Source organism: Centropristis striata, chromosome 8 (genome assembly GCF_030273125.1).
Source record: "Centropristis striata isolate RG_2023a ecotype Rhode Island chromosome 8, C.striata_1.0, whole genome shotgun sequence".
NCBI classification, from domain to species: Eukaryota; Metazoa; Chordata; class Actinopteri; order Perciformes; family Serranidae; genus Centropristis; species Centropristis striata.
The window spans coordinates 10,220,927-10,237,812 of NC_081524.1; the positions used below are offsets into that span (position 1 = coordinate 10,220,927).

At 34.7% G+C, this 16,886-nt stretch overlaps 1 protein-coding gene across 1 annotated transcript in view; it reads left to right on the forward strand.

Moving 5' to 3' along the window:
• Positions 1-14,189, forward strand: part of ptpn6 (protein tyrosine phosphatase non-receptor type 6) — a 24,360-nt gene extending 10,171 nt beyond the window's left edge. Inside the window, exons 6-16 of the mRNA XM_059340209.1 lie at positions 4,325-4,441; positions 5,056-5,184; positions 6,681-6,777; positions 6,870-6,949; positions 7,072-7,218; positions 7,643-7,774; positions 7,863-8,017; positions 10,036-10,103; positions 10,521-10,672; positions 10,983-11,047; positions 13,844-14,189. Of these exons, the coding sequence (XP_059196192.1) occupies positions 4,325-4,441; positions 5,056-5,184; positions 6,681-6,777; positions 6,870-6,949; positions 7,072-7,218; positions 7,643-7,774; positions 7,863-8,017; positions 10,036-10,103; positions 10,521-10,672; positions 10,983-11,047; positions 13,844-13,940 (1,239 nt within the window). The 3' untranslated portion in view covers positions 13,941-14,189. The remainder of the gene's footprint in view (positions 1-4,324; positions 4,442-5,055; positions 5,185-6,680; positions 6,778-6,869; positions 6,950-7,071; positions 7,219-7,642; positions 7,775-7,862; positions 8,018-10,035; positions 10,104-10,520; positions 10,673-10,982; positions 11,048-13,843) is intronic.
• Positions 14,190-16,886: the final 2,697 nt, after the last annotated feature.

Below are 16,886 nucleotides of genomic sequence, written 5' to 3' on the forward strand. Positions count from 1 at the left end.
TTCATAAAGCTCAGGCACAGTTTAACTTCAGATGTTCACCAACAGTTGTTCTCACAGAAAAACTGTTTTATATATGAGTAAAAAAGATCTAAGATGTAAAAACGGTGTCCCGGTGTTCAAACATTAACAGTAAATGCTGCTGGTGATACTCACAGTGCTCCTTCAGGTCACAGCTTCGTCCTCTCACACTCATTTTCATAGATTGTGTCTTTCCGTCATCATCAGGGCTTTTGCATTTTATTTTTAGCAGTGGTTCACCTCATAGAAAACATCCAGGGCCTCATTTAAATGGCAGCCATTGTGTTTGTGCACCGCTGGGCTGCAGAAGATTAATGTGAGATTAGTGGAAAGACTTTTCATGAACGCGTGGGGAAGATTAGGTCAGTTTCCCAACCGTACTCGCCTCTAAAGACTCTGTTAACTGCTGCTGGTACCAGTGAATACTAGAACCTGACTGATATGGGATTATTGAGACCAATACAGATTTTAGAGAAGAAAAAATCCCAGATTACCAAAATGACGTGGATGGTTGAGCTGGAATGAAAAAATACCTTTTCTTTGTTGACTGTGCATCAATTTTGCTCCGATATGACTCTGCAAAGTAACTCAGAACTCTGCTTTCTGAAACAAATAAAATTATTTACCATCTTTAGCCAAGTGTATCATATTTGACACACAGGTTTTTGAGACCTCTACATCATCAGTGTGACCTGATAACAGAAGCAAATTGAGCAACAAATTGCACAAAAATACCAGATATAGCAAAAATTATATGCAGGTTCCACTGGTGGATCAGTCATTGCTGCGTGAAAACCTTATATCAGCAGATGTATGATGTTGTGTTATATGGAAAAAAAAATATTTCGCATTTTTGAGGAAAATGTTAAAAGGAAAGTCGAAGTCTTAATAGGTTAAAAGTGTTGGGCTTTATATGTTTTTGTCAGTTCAAGAAAAACAAACTGTGAGCAACAAATTGCACAAAAACACCTGATGTATCAAATATGATGCAAATCAGAATTCATCTTTGCAAATTAATGTTGATTTTTTTTTAAATTAGTCAGCAGGTTCAATAAACACTCCTGTTTAAAAAAAAAATCGAATTTTCTGGCAATTATTTCATGGTTCAGGCTTTATAGGGTTAAAGCACATTTTACATTGTATTAGATTATCAGTAAATTATAAAAACTAAAACTGGGAAAATAAAGAATAAATACGAATAAACTAAACAGCTAAATAAACATCAGTACTCAATGTTCAGTATCAATGAACATTGAAGTTAATAATAAAAATGCAATTTATTACTCACTATTACTTACTACTATTTCTCTTTTTGAAAGTAATATTATAACTTTATGAATTGTTTCTTTCCAACATTAATTTATTTCACTCCTGATTTTATTACTTTTAAGTAACACCCTGTTAAAGTTGTAGTTGCGTCCTTTCTCGTCAAAATTAATCCCAGCTTCAATCGCTAATAGTCCTTTGTCACTTGAAGCATGCGGTTCACAATTAAAATCCAGTTTTGGTTGTTTAACCATTATAAGGAAACAGTCGTCATCCGCAGAGTGCAACTTTATTTCCACGAGCTTCATGTTGTCTGAGGTCGTGTCTGTCACAGGAGAAAGAGTCTAGTCTTAGTTTCACTACCTGCACTTAGTTTTTATATTAGACAATGATTATGTTGTCATATTTCCTCCAAACATCACAAAATGGGAATATGCTGAATAAAAGCCTTTTCATTTCTCGAGACAGCCTGCTGCTATTTGACTCTAAATCAGCAGGATGGCAATAAAAGTCAGCTTGTAATGAGTTACTTTTTGGGGGGGACATATTATTATATTATATTATTACTAAACCATTTTATAAGTAATTCTTCACACTACTCGTTACTGGGGAAGGTAATAATATCACTGTAATGCTTTACTGTTAATGCATTATTGCCCAACACTGATCATATGTTCCGTAATAAAAAGTTTTCATATTGACACACATCAGACAACATATACAGTCATGGAAAAAATGATTAGACCACCCTTGTTTTCTTCAGTTTATTGTTCATTTTAATGCCTGGTACAACTAAAGGTACATTTGTTTGGACAGATATAATGATAACAACAAAATAGCTCATAAGAATTAAATATAGGAGCTGATATCTGGACATTTTCTATGGTTTTCTTGACAATGATTTTTGGTTATTATCGACTGTATGTCGGTACTGATATGCCTCTATGCCTGATAGATCAATATCCCATGAATTGTTCAGGCTCTTTTGAAAACATCAGTAACTTAACATCAGTACTGTGCAAAAGCCTTAGACAGGTGTGAAAAAAGCCTAGAAGAATTGATGCTGGTTTGAAAGCAACGGGTGGTCACACCAAATATTGTTTGATTAAAATGATTCTCCTGTTCACTCACTTTGTATTTTGTTAATTGATAAAAAAAATAAAATAAATAACATTTCTGTTTTTGAAAGCATTCTTATTTTACAGCATTTTTAACCAAACGGCTAAGACCTTTTCACAGTACTGTACAATGTGTGTTATGTGTTTTACATGAAGAAAAATTGATTTATGACAGTAAAATTATGTCATTTATTTAATTAAAGTGTTGGGAAACAGTTAACCACAAAAATACAACAACGCTTGTACATAATATACTTTGGCTGCAAGTCTTTGTCACAGAAAGACTCTTTGGGAGCTACAATATAATATTCTGTAACTAGAAAATTTCCTCTGGGAAATTCTGAAAGGGCCACGGGGGCTACTGCCGGTGTGTGTACACTATGATGAGATTCTTCAGAGATTTCAAACTATGCCCTTTAACCTCAAAATGTGTGTGTGTGTGTGTGTGTGTGTGTGTGAGAAACATGTATCTGGAGGAGTGTGCGCGCTTACGCGCGCATTTGTGTGTGTGTGTGTGTGTGTGTGTGTGTGTGAATAGCGAAAATCGCATAAAGTTACCTGTGTGTGTGTGTGTGTATGTGTGTAATTAAAATCACATAAAGCTACCTGTGGGTGTGTGTGTGTGTGTGTGTGTGTGTGTGTGTAGCGAAAATCGCATAAAGTTACCTGTGTGTGTGTGTGTGTGTGTGTGTGTGTATGAAGCATGTGTATGCATGTGTGAGGAGTGTGCGCACTTTAGTGCATGTGTGCAGCTGTTAATGTTCCGAAAGAGTGACAGCAGCCAGAGGTGGACTGGAATTTCTGGCCTTGAACAGAAAGCATTTTTGGCAAAACCATAATACCTATCATTGATCCGACTTTACTTTGAGCATCCTGAGTTCTTTCTGAACGTCTACATATGTTTTTTTTAAAGAAAAATTTAAAAATAGCTTTGTTAGAGCGGTCTAAAAAAACTGTTAAATTTCCCTTATTCAGAAATCTTCCTGCGTTTTTAATATAGGAGCCAATGAGGCTGTTGGTGATGTTGGTGGCACATCTGTGCGTCCTACGGCCAAACTATAACTCTGACAGCTTTACCAGAGGATTGTGAGTGAGAAGTACGTTTCTATGTATAAATCATTTCTGTAGAGTGGAATTTGCGGCCTGGAGCGCAGTTTTCAAATTTATTTTTTGACAATGTTTTCTCTCCCTCTACACTGAGCGATGACATCACACACTCTGACACGAACATTCCGTGCAATACACACCGATTATAATCTCAGAATTTCTACAAAAATGATCATGGTCATTGAACAGGGATTGATAAAAAACTATATGACCTATCGAAATGTGGATTAATACACCGATACACAAGACTTGTGTCTACTGTTTAAAGTTTAAATGGAGTCTCTAGGTAAAATTATGCCGGAGAAGTAGACGTGTGAAAATCTCCAATTATTGTTCTTTTTCGCTCATTTTCTTTCGGCCGTCCCATTCATTTCAATGCAAAATTTTGGGCAGTTTTTCGCGACTTATGTCACGAAAAATTCGTATTCTGTTGAGAAAAGTAATAGCACACCGATCCCGATCAAACCGCACGTTTTGATATATAATTTGTCCTGCAACTCTTTAAGTTGTAGGACTAGTAGCGGGACGAAATTGCGCCCGGAAGAGGAATAAGAAAAAATCCACAGTATAACAGTAGTGCTCGGTGCGATTGCCCCGAGGCCCTAATTGTTCAGTTTATTTTGGTTAAAGGACATGTACGAATAATCTTGTTAATACAACTATTACTGTCTCTTATTACGGTGACCTTGTTCTAATCTTGTGGGCGTTTGCTTCCCTTTTGAAACTCTGATCTTTATTTTTACACCAGACAATTCGGCACAACATGTCTGTGTTGATCCCGACTGATATGTTGTATATTTTTCGTGTGTTTTCAGAATGACAGGTACACAGTGGGCGGCTCGGAGATGTTTGACACGCTGACAGACCTGGTGGATTTCTACAAACGCAAAGGCATCGAGGAGATCTCTGGGAACTGGGTTTATCTCAAACAGGTGAACATTTGAGCTTCTTCACTACCAAATGATGGACACAAAATAGTTTATACCATGCCTTATTTATCCTGAATTAATGTCAGAAGCAGGTCTTTGTGGATCATTTTGAAAAGACGAGCAGCACAGCCCACAGATAGGAAACATTACTCACAGCTTTGTCCTAACGTGGCCTCACTGATCATGGTGAAGTTGTGTGCTGCGTTCATTGGCTCGCTTTTTCTTTCATCTCTATTATAAGATTTTTCCTCTCCCTCTCTCCCTCTCACACTCCCTCTCTCTGTCCCTCCCTCTCAATCTCTCTCTCTCTCTCTCTCTCTCTCTCAGTTAAATAAGGCTTTATTGGCACGATTGCTAAAAAAAAACAATATTGCCAAAGCGCTAGTACAACTTTTTCCAAATATTTTGACAGTACACAATAACAGAAATATATAAGAATCAATACAACAAAATGGATACATTTCATAAAATATATGTGTGACAAATATACAATTCATTAAGTAAAAATAGTAAATAAAGACAACAACAATATATCAATGTGTCGGATGCAATATTGTGTATATATATATTTACACAATCTCTCTCTCTCTCTCTGTCTGTCTGTCTGTCCTGTGCAGCCGTATTACTCCACCAGGGTGAATGCAGCAGACATCGACAGCAGAGTGAAACAGCTGGATCAGACCACACAGAAGCAGCAGGAGGGCGAGGGAGAGAAGAGCAAGGCGGGCTTCTGGGAGGAGTTTGATGTAAGATCTGACCCGGCCTCGGTCATGTTCACCATGACTGTTTCTTACCGTGATGTTTTTATCTCTGCTGCAAAATCCACAGTGGGAAACTAAAGTGGGAAAAAGAAAATTTTACATCAGAAATGTAGCCTTACTTCCTGACTGTGAACAGATCTGGAGTTATATACTACCATCTTGTGGCGGTGGAATACACTCACTATGTCCCAATGCCATAATACTATGATTAATTCTTCTTACTCACAGCAGGATTTAAGTACTTAGTGCACTAAAAGAGTCATCAAATTCATTTTACGTGAAACACTCACTTACACTGTAAAGTGTGCCTGACTTTGGAGTGAAAGAAAATGGAGAAACTTCTTTAAAAAAATGCTAATTTTACTAAATTAAGCAGGTGGTTGTGACTCAGGCTGCAACTGATGATTTCCGTTACTGATTTATCCGATAATTAGTTCCTCAATTTTGCTCTCTGAAATGAAGAATGCCAATCATGACACCCCAGAGTCGGAAATTGAAACTGGGTTATGTTTTGCACTTTTGCTTGAAAAGGAATTGACTTAAATTATTAATTAATTACTAAACTAATTGAACGATTAATTGACTAATTGTTTCAACTTTAGTGGGGACTAGGGTTGCAAAATATCGGGGAATATTCAAGCAGGAAATAGGAGAATACAATTGTATTTTTCAGGTTGTATCCATGTTATATGCAGATAGACACAAACCCTTAACTATATCATAAGCACATAATGCATACATTTGAAAAAATATGCTTTTTCGTATTGTAATTGCACAAAATTCCCTTAATGGTTAAGCTAAACGTCCCTTAGAAATGTTCCTGGAATTTCACAGAGATTTTCCAACCCTTTGCAACACAAGGGACTTCAAAGGCATATTAGGGACAAGTATGAAAAAAAAAATAAAATACAGACCGAGGGAGGGGGGTAATATTTTGAAAAAAAGTCTCAAATTTACGAGATTTAAGTGGTGAATCTGCAAGAAAAAAGTAGCAGATTTATGAGAAAAAAAGTCGGAAAAATTGTGTTTTGTATGGAAAAGTGGGAGAAACCACAAATGAAATGTGGTGATCTAGTACCTTGGAAAAACAAAACACTAGCCTATTTTTATGATTTTTTTCTCATAAATCTGCTAATTTTTTCTCATAGATTTGCCACTTTTAATCTCGTAAATCTTTTTTTTTTTTCTCCCCCGGTCTGTTTTTTTTTTTTTCATACTTGGCCCTAATTCGGCATCATAAGGGACACATCTAATTTCTCTTTGTGAAGTTTTATTGGTAGTTGTACTATTTTTTATACTTTTTATAGTATATACTTTACACTTACAGCAAAAACAACACTATCACAATTATTATCTAACACATACGGTTCAAAGGCAGTATGTTTGAATGTGGATCACAGAAAGTTTCACACAGTCGTCGTCTCTCTTTTTCTGTCTCTGTCTCTCTGTCTCTCTCTCTCTCTCTCTCTCTCACTAAACAGGCTCTTCAGAAGTTTGAAGCGAAGGTGAAAAAGAGCAGAGAAGAAGGCCAGAGGCCTGAAAATAAGAGCAAAAACAGATACAAGAACATTCTTCCCTGTGAGTTTTTAATCTAATAATTATTCTCTAAATTCATTTTATAAGACATTTTGATTTTACTGACATTAACTGATGTTGTTTCTTCTCACAAGTCAATGACACCAGGGTCATCCTGCAGGACACTGACCCTGAAGTTGTGGGTTCAGATTACATCAACGCCAACTATGTCAGAGTAAGTCTCATAGTCACACAATATGACAAACACAGCATAAACAACATATAAAACTGTCAGATATTCTCTTCTTATGAGTCATTAAAGGTCATGTTTGTTTGTGGTTCTCTGTGTGTTTGTAGAACACCCTGTGGGAGTCCGGAGATCAGAAAGTTTACATCGCCACCCAGGGGTGCCTCGCAACAACTGTCAATGATTTCTGGCAGATGGTGTGGCAGGAAAACACGAGGGTGATCGTCATGACAACAAGAGAGGTCGAGAAAGGACGGGTCAGTATCAAAGCAAGAAGCACGAGCACAGATTAAAACTTTAAGTCTTCAAAATAATGACAAATACAACTGTAAATAATAATCATTTAGAATAAATAAACCAGAGTTGAGCTGATTTGATTTCCCACAGATTTTAACTTTTGTGAACTTATCTCCGTTATAATAAACAATGTTGGGGTCAGAAACTGGCCTCGACATGCTTGGCAAACATTCAGTGCCATAAATATAAAAAAAAACAAGATTAAAAACATTAAATTGGGTGAGAGTCCAATTCAGAGGACTAATGACCTAAACATGCTAGAATATGCAAAATAACATAAATATTTACAAAAAACAACCATAAACTAAATAAAGAGAAGCCGCACAGAGCTTCCTTGCAGATAAAGTTAGACTTTACTTGAGGTTTTCGTGTATTTTTGTGCAGAATAAATGTGTGCCGTACTGGCCCGACCCTGATAGCTCCAAGGAGGTGGGTCCATACGTGGTGACGTTTACCTCAGAGAGGGAAGCTGCTGACTACAAAATCCGCGTTTTGGAGATCGCTCCTGTGGACAAGGTAACCTCCAGACACCTCTGACCTCACCGCGCCTGCTCACCTCTGTCACTTTATTACTGTAATCCTGTCATTTTTCCATTGTCCTCAGCCAAATCTATCTCGAACCATCTGGCACTACCAGTACATGAGCTGGCCCGACCACGGCGTCCCTCAGGAGCCCGGCGGCGTCCTCAGCTTCCTCGCTCAAGTGAACTCTAAACAGGCCGGCTTTCGTGATTCTGGACCCATGATCATCCACTGCAGGTACGAGACACCTGGAGAGCCAAAGGCATCATGGATGAAACTGACCAAATATAATGATTGTAAGGCCCCAGAGCCATAACAGTCAATATTTATTAAATCCATAGATAAATAAATAAATATGCTGATAAAATCAATCCTTAAATTAATCAATTGGGTAATAAATATCTAAATAAATGTGAACAACTATAGTGGTATTTCGTAGAGCATTGATTGAAATCCTGAACCAATGAATACTTTTATTATTTGTTGCACATTTTTCAAAACACTGACTTAATCTACAAAATGTCAGAAAATAGGGTTGATTTGCCGCCAGGGATGATAGATTGCATGTTTGTTCAACTGACAGCTAAAACCCAAGAATATTCAATATATTATAATATAATATAATATAATAAGATATGATATGATATGATATGACATTACATTACATTACATTATATTATATTATAATACAGAGATAATCTGCTGGAAACAGCAAATATTTAGCTTGGTTTTCACTTCATAAATAGGGGTACCATGATTTATAATCTAAATTAAAAAAAATGATTGATTTCAATTTCTGATTTTTATTAAAATCCAAGCAGGATTGTTGAATTGGAAATTAGATAAATTCCAGAAAAATATGGCACTTACATCACACTTGATCCAATTCATCTTATCTTTTTAAAGAAGAAAATATGAATAACACATGTCAGGACATAAAACCAATAATCTGTTGATCTTTGGGAATCAAAAGTTTATTAAATCTTGACCTTAAAGTTAAAAGTCTGATCAAATCATTTTGAGTGCCACCCCTATTCATAAATCAGCTGCTTGTTGTTACTATTCTCCGTTCCTGAAAGGACAATAATGCATTTTTACAGGACAGCTCAATATCTTTCCCAGATGAAGGCTCTTCCACATGTCGGGTCACATTATGTGTCAGGGAGATCGTAAATCCTGAAACTTTTAAACATGTGATGTGGAAAACATCTGTACTGGTGTAAAGTTGTGAATGACATCACAGCACTGAGTTTACCAGGCTGGGATTTCATAATCGTAGGTTAGTTGATAACACTTTGAGGTTTAAGATTTAAATGATTACATTTTCAGGATTAAGATTAGTAGTAGCTGAACAAAAGGTTTTTGAGTCAACTGACAGTTTATCCTTTTGGAATTTTCCCCGTGTGATGTGACAGCTTGTGCTATTTTAAAACTTGTTGTTTCGATGATTACGTGGCGCTTGTGTAAGTGTTTTGGTTTGTACACATGCGTAATAAGATGTCCAATACTTTTCTCTTGACACAACTGTTCCCAACACTTCTAACATGTGACTCCCTTCAATCAATCCCTTTGTTTTAATTGTTTTATAGTAAAATAACACTTTTGCATCCTTAGGGACATTATTGTTATATTTTGATTATTTTTTAATATAACCCCGAAGTGGATAAAGTATGTATATATATACAATACCAGTCAAAAGTTTGAACACATCTCATTCAATGTCTTTTCTTTATTTTTATTATATTTTCTACATTATACATTTTTTAAGAACTATGATGGAACACATGTGGAATTATGTAGTAAACAAAAAATGTTAAACAAACCAGAATATGTTTTATATTTTAGATTCTTCAAAGCAACCACCTCTTGATGTCTTCAGAATTAATCCACAATGTTGAAAATTATTTTTTTTAAAACATTTAATGAGAATGTGTGTCCAAACTTCTGACTAGTAGTGTATATATTTATGTATGTTTATATAGCATTTTAATTTATTTTATATCGATATAAATTCATATATTTTAATTTTACAAATCTTTGAAAATAATAAACACAAGTGGGAATAAAGAAACAGTAGAAACCTATAGAGACTTATTATAATACAACACAATAAATAGGAAAAAAGAAAAGAAGAAGATTAATTTGTAGATTAATGATATATACTAGAGCTTTAAATTTAATATATGGCATTTTTAAACGTTTTTCTGAGTGATGTAAAGATGTATTAACTCTTTTTGTTCTGTGAATTCGTGCAGTGCTGGAATCGGTCGAACAGGAACGATTGTGGTGATCGACATGATCATCGAGACCATTGAATCTATAGGTAAAAAAACACATTCAAAATACACTATATATATAATATACTATATTTTAGATAAGATTAGATTCAACTTTATTGTCATTGCACATGTCACAAGTACAAAGCAACGAAATGCAGATAGCATCTAACCAGAAGTGCATTAAGCAGTAATTGTGAATCATATTGCAATATATACAGGGATGAATTGTATAAAAATGCAGTATATATAGGTATAGATTATATAATAAATAAATAAATGAAAATAAATAAATGCAGATCTAACTGTACATTAGTGCAAGTATATATATATATACATATACATACATACATACATATACACACATATATATACATACATAAACACATATATATATATATATACATCTCCTTTTTTTGTATGTTTTGTATACTGCCTCCAATGCTTTCTACCTCTCTCTGTAGGTCTGGACTGTGATCTCGACATCCCGAAATACATCCAGATGGTGCGAGACCAGCGCTCCGGCATGGTGCAGACGGAGGCCCAGTACAAGTTCATCTACCTGTCTGTGTCCGAGTACATACAGACCACCAAGGCCAAAGACTGCGCCTCCATGGTGAGACACGGGGGCAGAAAATCCAGAGAGGAGACGAATAAATGAGTGTTTTCTTGTGGCTGTAGTATAGATTGATAGGGGGAAACATGTCAGAGATATGTATGTCAATAGGCCTTTGCACTCTTGGCTGCTGATTTAAACAGTTTGGTCAGTGCCAGCTGAATGATAGGTTATCAGAGACAGGCTTGTGAAAGATGAACGTTGACCCAGAGACAAAAAAAACAATCAGCCACACAGACTAAACCAGCCGCATGACCTCGCTCTGTGTGTCCTCATGACTGAAATGTCTCTGTCTCTCTCTGTTCCCCAGGAAACTGAGACAGAATATGGAAATCTGCAACTCAAACACCAACCAGCGGCAAGGAAGGTCTCAAAGTGAGTGAGCCTGTGTGTGTGTGTGTGTGTGTGTGTGTGTGTGTGTGTGTGTGTGTGTGTGTGTACACACTTCCTACATAGTGAGGACCAGAACACATTTTTAATGGACATTTCGGCCGGTCCTCACTTCTTTAAAGGCTTTTTTGAGATTTCAGACTTAGTTTTAAGGGTTCAGGTTACATTAGGTTTATGTTATGGTAACCATGTATTAGGGTTAGATTAAGGGGCTAGGGAACAAGGTTATTATCGTTAACGAAAACTAAATGAAATAACGAAAACTAGAATTGAAAAAACATTTTCGTTTACTGAAATAAAAATAAAAATGAGAGTTTTAAATAACGATAACTAACTGAAACTGTATTTTGTGGTTACAAAACTAACTAATTATAGTGAAAATGTCCTTAGTTTTCGTCTTTGTCAACTTTTTAACATTTTACTTTTTACATACATGATGAAGATAGATAAGACAAAGGAAATAAAGGCAAAATTTACTGTGACCTCTTTTAATCTCCCACTCAACAAATACCCCATTACAAAAAAACTAAAACTAAATCTAATAAAAACTAAACTAAAACTAAAGCATTTTCAAAAAATAAATACTAAACAAAAACTAGCAAACTCACTCTAAAAACTGATTAAATCCAAAATTATTATAACCTTGCAAGGGAATTTACTATTCCAATGAGGGCCCTCACAAGATAGAAGTACAAGTAAAAAAGAAAAAGCATGTGTATGCATGTGTGTGAGTTAGATGTCCCAAAGACATTCACATCTCTCCTCTAAACTTCACACTGCTGTCCTTCCTTCTTACGTCAGCTGACAGTTGTGCAGAGAGAAGGAGCTGTGGGTGGAGGGAGGATACATAGAGCTGCAGCTGGACACTTGCATTTATTTAGTTTATCCTGGGGGACTATGCTGCAAAAATGTTAATCTTAACTTAATTCATTTGAGTCTTTTAGAATATTTTCTTTAAAAAAAACGGTGACTACTGGCACTAAATACAAGAAATGCAGCTGGAAGATTTATCCCTGTGGAAAATCGGATTACTGTATGCACTACAGCACCTATATAAGTACCAGTATGTACCATGTTCTTAACAAGGAGCCCTCAGAGCAGCAGTAAGTAAGTCCACCATGAGAATGAAATAGCTCAACAGCTATTGGATTGATTGCATTCACTCCTATAGCACCACCAGCAGGCCAAAGCTTTTATTTATCCACTGAAATATTTCAACAAATAAATGGACATTTTGTGCAGATGTAAAGTTCATAGTTGTCTGCTTATCGGTTATCGGTTATCGGTTGCATCTATTTGTCGAGACTTTTGTCTTTTGGAATTTGCCTGTCTTTTCGTTTCCTCACAGAGAAACATCCAAATGATTGAATGATACCTGATACTTAAGCTCTACACTAAAATAAGACATGTTACACAGGGACATTCATACTACACTGTAAAAAATGTCTGTAGATTTTTACGGTGAAAAACTGCTAAACCATGACAGTAAAAGACCTTAAAATGATAAATGAGTTAATTCAGTTTCAGTAACAATGAAACACTGTAAATGTATATATCAGCCAAATCAGTATTTTTTAACAGTTTTTTTACTGTAAAATACTCTATACATGTGTGTAACAAAAATATACTGTAATATTTATACAAGCATCACTGTAATTTTGGCATTTTCTTTTGTAAAATATACTTTTTCTCACTGTTAAATGTACTTAACACCATATCTCTGACTAAAATATACTGTAATATTTAATGGTAAAATCTTGAATTCGTGCGGCATCTATAAAGTATTTTCTTGTCAATTATATGGCAAAACAGCGTTTCTTTTGACGGAAAAACTTTTTATACGCTAAAAAATTGAATAAAATGGCAATCTTAAATGTGAAATCAACAGTGCTAATATCTTTTTAGCGTAATATTAAAAAAAGTTCTACCGTGTTTATCACGGTGAAGTTCTGGCAACCACAGCTGCTGGTTTTTTTTAACGTAAAAACAAAAGTGTTTTTTTTTCTTTTTTTACAGTGTAGTTTCTTACTTTATTCTATTGTATTTCATTGTATTGGTGTTGTACTGCTGCTGGAAGTGCAATTTCTATCTATCTATCTATCTATCTATCTATCTATCTATCTATCTATCTATCTATCTATCTATCTATCTATCTATCTATCTATCTATCTATCTATCTATCTATCTATCTATCTATCTATCTATCTATCTATCTATCTATCTATCTATCTATCTATCTATCTATCTATCTATCTATGGCTGTACAATATCTTCCTAAATAAGTAATGGTAACAGCAGCTAAGAGCTTTAGTGATACAGCTGGCATTGAGGAGAAAATGTATTATTTTGTTGGCATTTAAGCAGTACGCCAGTGACAATATGGTATAAAAATAGTGTTTAAAAATGGACTGGCCCTTTAATGGATGTCAGAAGTACACAAGTTGAGTGTTTTTGTGACCTCTGAGCCCGGAAACCACTATGAACTGAGTAATGCTCTAATTAACTAATTAGAGAAGAAATAAAGCAGCTCACAACACTGAACAATAAAGCCCCGAACACTGTGAACTTTGACCCAGTTGGAGCTGTGAAGAGTTGGCTGCCAGCTTTGAGTGATAGTCTGTTTAAATCGTTCTCATGCAGCAGCCTCGTTCATTAACCTCTCCAGCGTCTCTGATTCTCTTCTAAGAAAGATGTGTCCAATCAATGTTTCCTGGTATATAAAAATACACAGGACTGAATCTGAATGAATCACTAATCAGCTTTTTCTTCCCCTATTTCCAGAAACAAGGAGGACGTTTATGAGAATCTGTCGAAAGGAAAGAAAGACGCAAAGAAGACAAAGTCAGACAAGAAAAGTGGCTCTGTGAAGAAAAGATAGAAAGAGGTTTTATCAAAGTATGTCATGTTTTTATATTTATGCAGGCACTCTTTTGTTTGTATTTTAGCTGAGACAAAATAAAATAAATGATGAATGAAATTAGAGACAGGATGACCAGGTGACATCTTGTGTGAATGCTTGGTTGAAGCGTTTGTTGAGAATAAAGTCGGAACATGTGTGAACACTTTGTTTTGTAATTAATTCCAGTTATTTCAACAAAGACAGATTAGTAGTTGTGGGAGGCTTTAATATTTAGGATGGAAGCTACATTGTTTTGTCAGCTCCTCAGCAGTTTGTAGAAGCAGATGTAAAGATTAAATCACTTACAATTATTATTTTTTGTCCTCTAGCTTAATATATTCAGATATGAATAACTGAGCAGAAATGCTTTAAGAGCAGAAGATAAAAATTAAAAAAAACATTTGACCATTGTTTTCTTTAGTTTCTTGTTCATTTTAATGCCTGGTACAACTAAAGGTACATTTGTTTGAACAAATATGATGATAACAACAAACATAGCTAGTAAGAGTTTAATTTAAGAGCTGAAATCTAGCCATTTTGTTCATGGTTTTCTTGATAATAACCAAAATCATTATCAAGAAAACCATGGAAAATGGCTAGATATCAGCTCTTAAATTAAACTCTTATGAGCTATGGCTATCATCATTATATTTGTCCAAACAAATGTACCTTTAGTTGTAGCAGACATTAAAATGAACAAGAAACTGAAGAAAACAAGGGTGGTCTAAAAATGTTTTCTATGTCTGTAAGTGTGTTTATAATTAAGAGGAGCAGCATTTTGTCACTTCTGTGAATCTGATAACAGAAAAAGATGTTGGATTTTATTCATTTTTATGTTCTGTTCTTAATGCACTTCTGTTTATGCCACTAAACCACCAATATAAAATATCTCTCATCATTTTTTTTTACATCCAGATTTTTGCAAATTCTTTTTCCTCTCCAACCAGGAATGAAACAGGTCCTTCTCCTCTCTCTCACACCTGAACTAGTCGACAACTGTCATATGGAAATTTGCACCTTTCTCAAATGTCAACTCGTCTTAAACGACTCACATAAGATGTTTCTTTTCAACAGTCTGCTGTTTGTTGTTAAAGGCTTGATTAACATCATTATCAGTAATTTAGTGCTATCAGTGTTTGGTCAGCTGCTATTTCCAGGATCAACAGTGACCTTTGAACCTTAGGGGTTTAAAAAAAAAAATCCACTTGCCTCGTGACATTGTTTCTGCTACATCAGTAATATTCAGGGCAATATTTGAAATCATTAACAAACACAAAATTGCTTTTGTAGAAATCAAACTCAGCTATTTCACCTTTGGATTAAACAGTTATTTAGAGAGCAAAAAACAATACAGACCTTTAACCTGAAGGCTAAAGTACAATACTGGGACATTTAGGGCTGTAGTATTCATGACATATCCTCAAAAAATATATATATATATTGTAATTTAATTGCATAATCCAGATGACACGCCATCCATTTTGTTACTACACAATCCTGCATATTAATGCATAAATAGTTAAATTACAGTAATTATAATATACATTATTTGGATTTGGGCCATCCTGCATAATGAGTACTTTCAATTTGGTACTTTAATTGTATTTTGACACTAATACTTTGAAGGACTTTTACTTTACTTTGTTTTTTGTTTCTTTTTCTTTTTTTATACCTTAGTAAAAGATCCCTTACTTAAGCAAAAGTATTAATACCACACTGAAATTACTTCACTACAAGTAAAAGTCCTGCATTCAAATCTTACTGAAGTAAAAGAACAAAAGTATCAGCTTAAAAATGTACTTAAAGTATCAAAAGTAAAAGTACTTGTTAAGCACAATGGATCCACTCACTTTTTATATATTTTAAATATATTATTGTATTATTATTTGATGCATTTGTGTAAGCAGCATTTTACTGTTTGTTTTTTTCAGGTAAGGATATAAATTTTTTTCATGTTAAACCTCAACCTGCAAAGTAACTTAAGCTGTCAGTTAAATGTAGTGGAGCAAATGACAAAATTTGCCCCTAAAATGTAGTGAAGTAGAAGTATAAACTTACATGGAAAAATTATTAGACAACACTTGTTTTCTTCACTTTCTTGTTCATCTTAATGCCTGGTGCAATTAAAGGATAATGATTTTGGTTATTATGAAGAAAACCATGGTAAACGGCTAGATATCAGATATATAATTAAACTCTTATGAGCTATTTCTGTTGTTCTCATTATATCTGCCCAAACAAATGTAATTTAAGTTGTACCAAGCATTAAAATGAACAAGAAATTGAAGGAAAAAAATGGTCTAATAATTTCTTTCCATGACTGTATATGGAAATACTCAAGTAGAGTACAACAAAACGTTACTTAAGTACTGTGTTAAATGTACTTTAACATTAAATGTTGCATTCCACCAGTGTTTTTGATGCTAATACTCTTTACTTAGGTTTGAGTGCATGACTTTCACTTGTAAAAGATTGGATAACTTTCTCCTCCACTGGGACCTTTAACCCTCCGGAGTCTCCAAAAGCTCCAAATCATGACTTCTTCGTGACATCCAGACTAGAAAACAAAGCAGCGTGGAGCCCTACTGTAAATTTACCTCTAAAGTTCTGGCTGTAAACTCCATGAGGCCAGTTTCAGTTTGATGATGATATACCAAGTAAAACTGGAGACAAGCTCAAATATATTTAGTATAAAATTATAGAACTGGATGTAACCCTCTTATGTTATATTTGCAACATTTCAAATTCTTTATTGAGCATGATAGTGTTTTGAAAGTTAAAAAAAAAGTTAAAAATCAAATTTTATGTTGGACTAAAGGACTACAAAAGACACAAAAATGAACCAAAAAACCAAAAGACAAAATGACCAAAAAAGACACAAAATGACCAAAAAAACACAACATGACCAAAATTGTAAGCTCAACA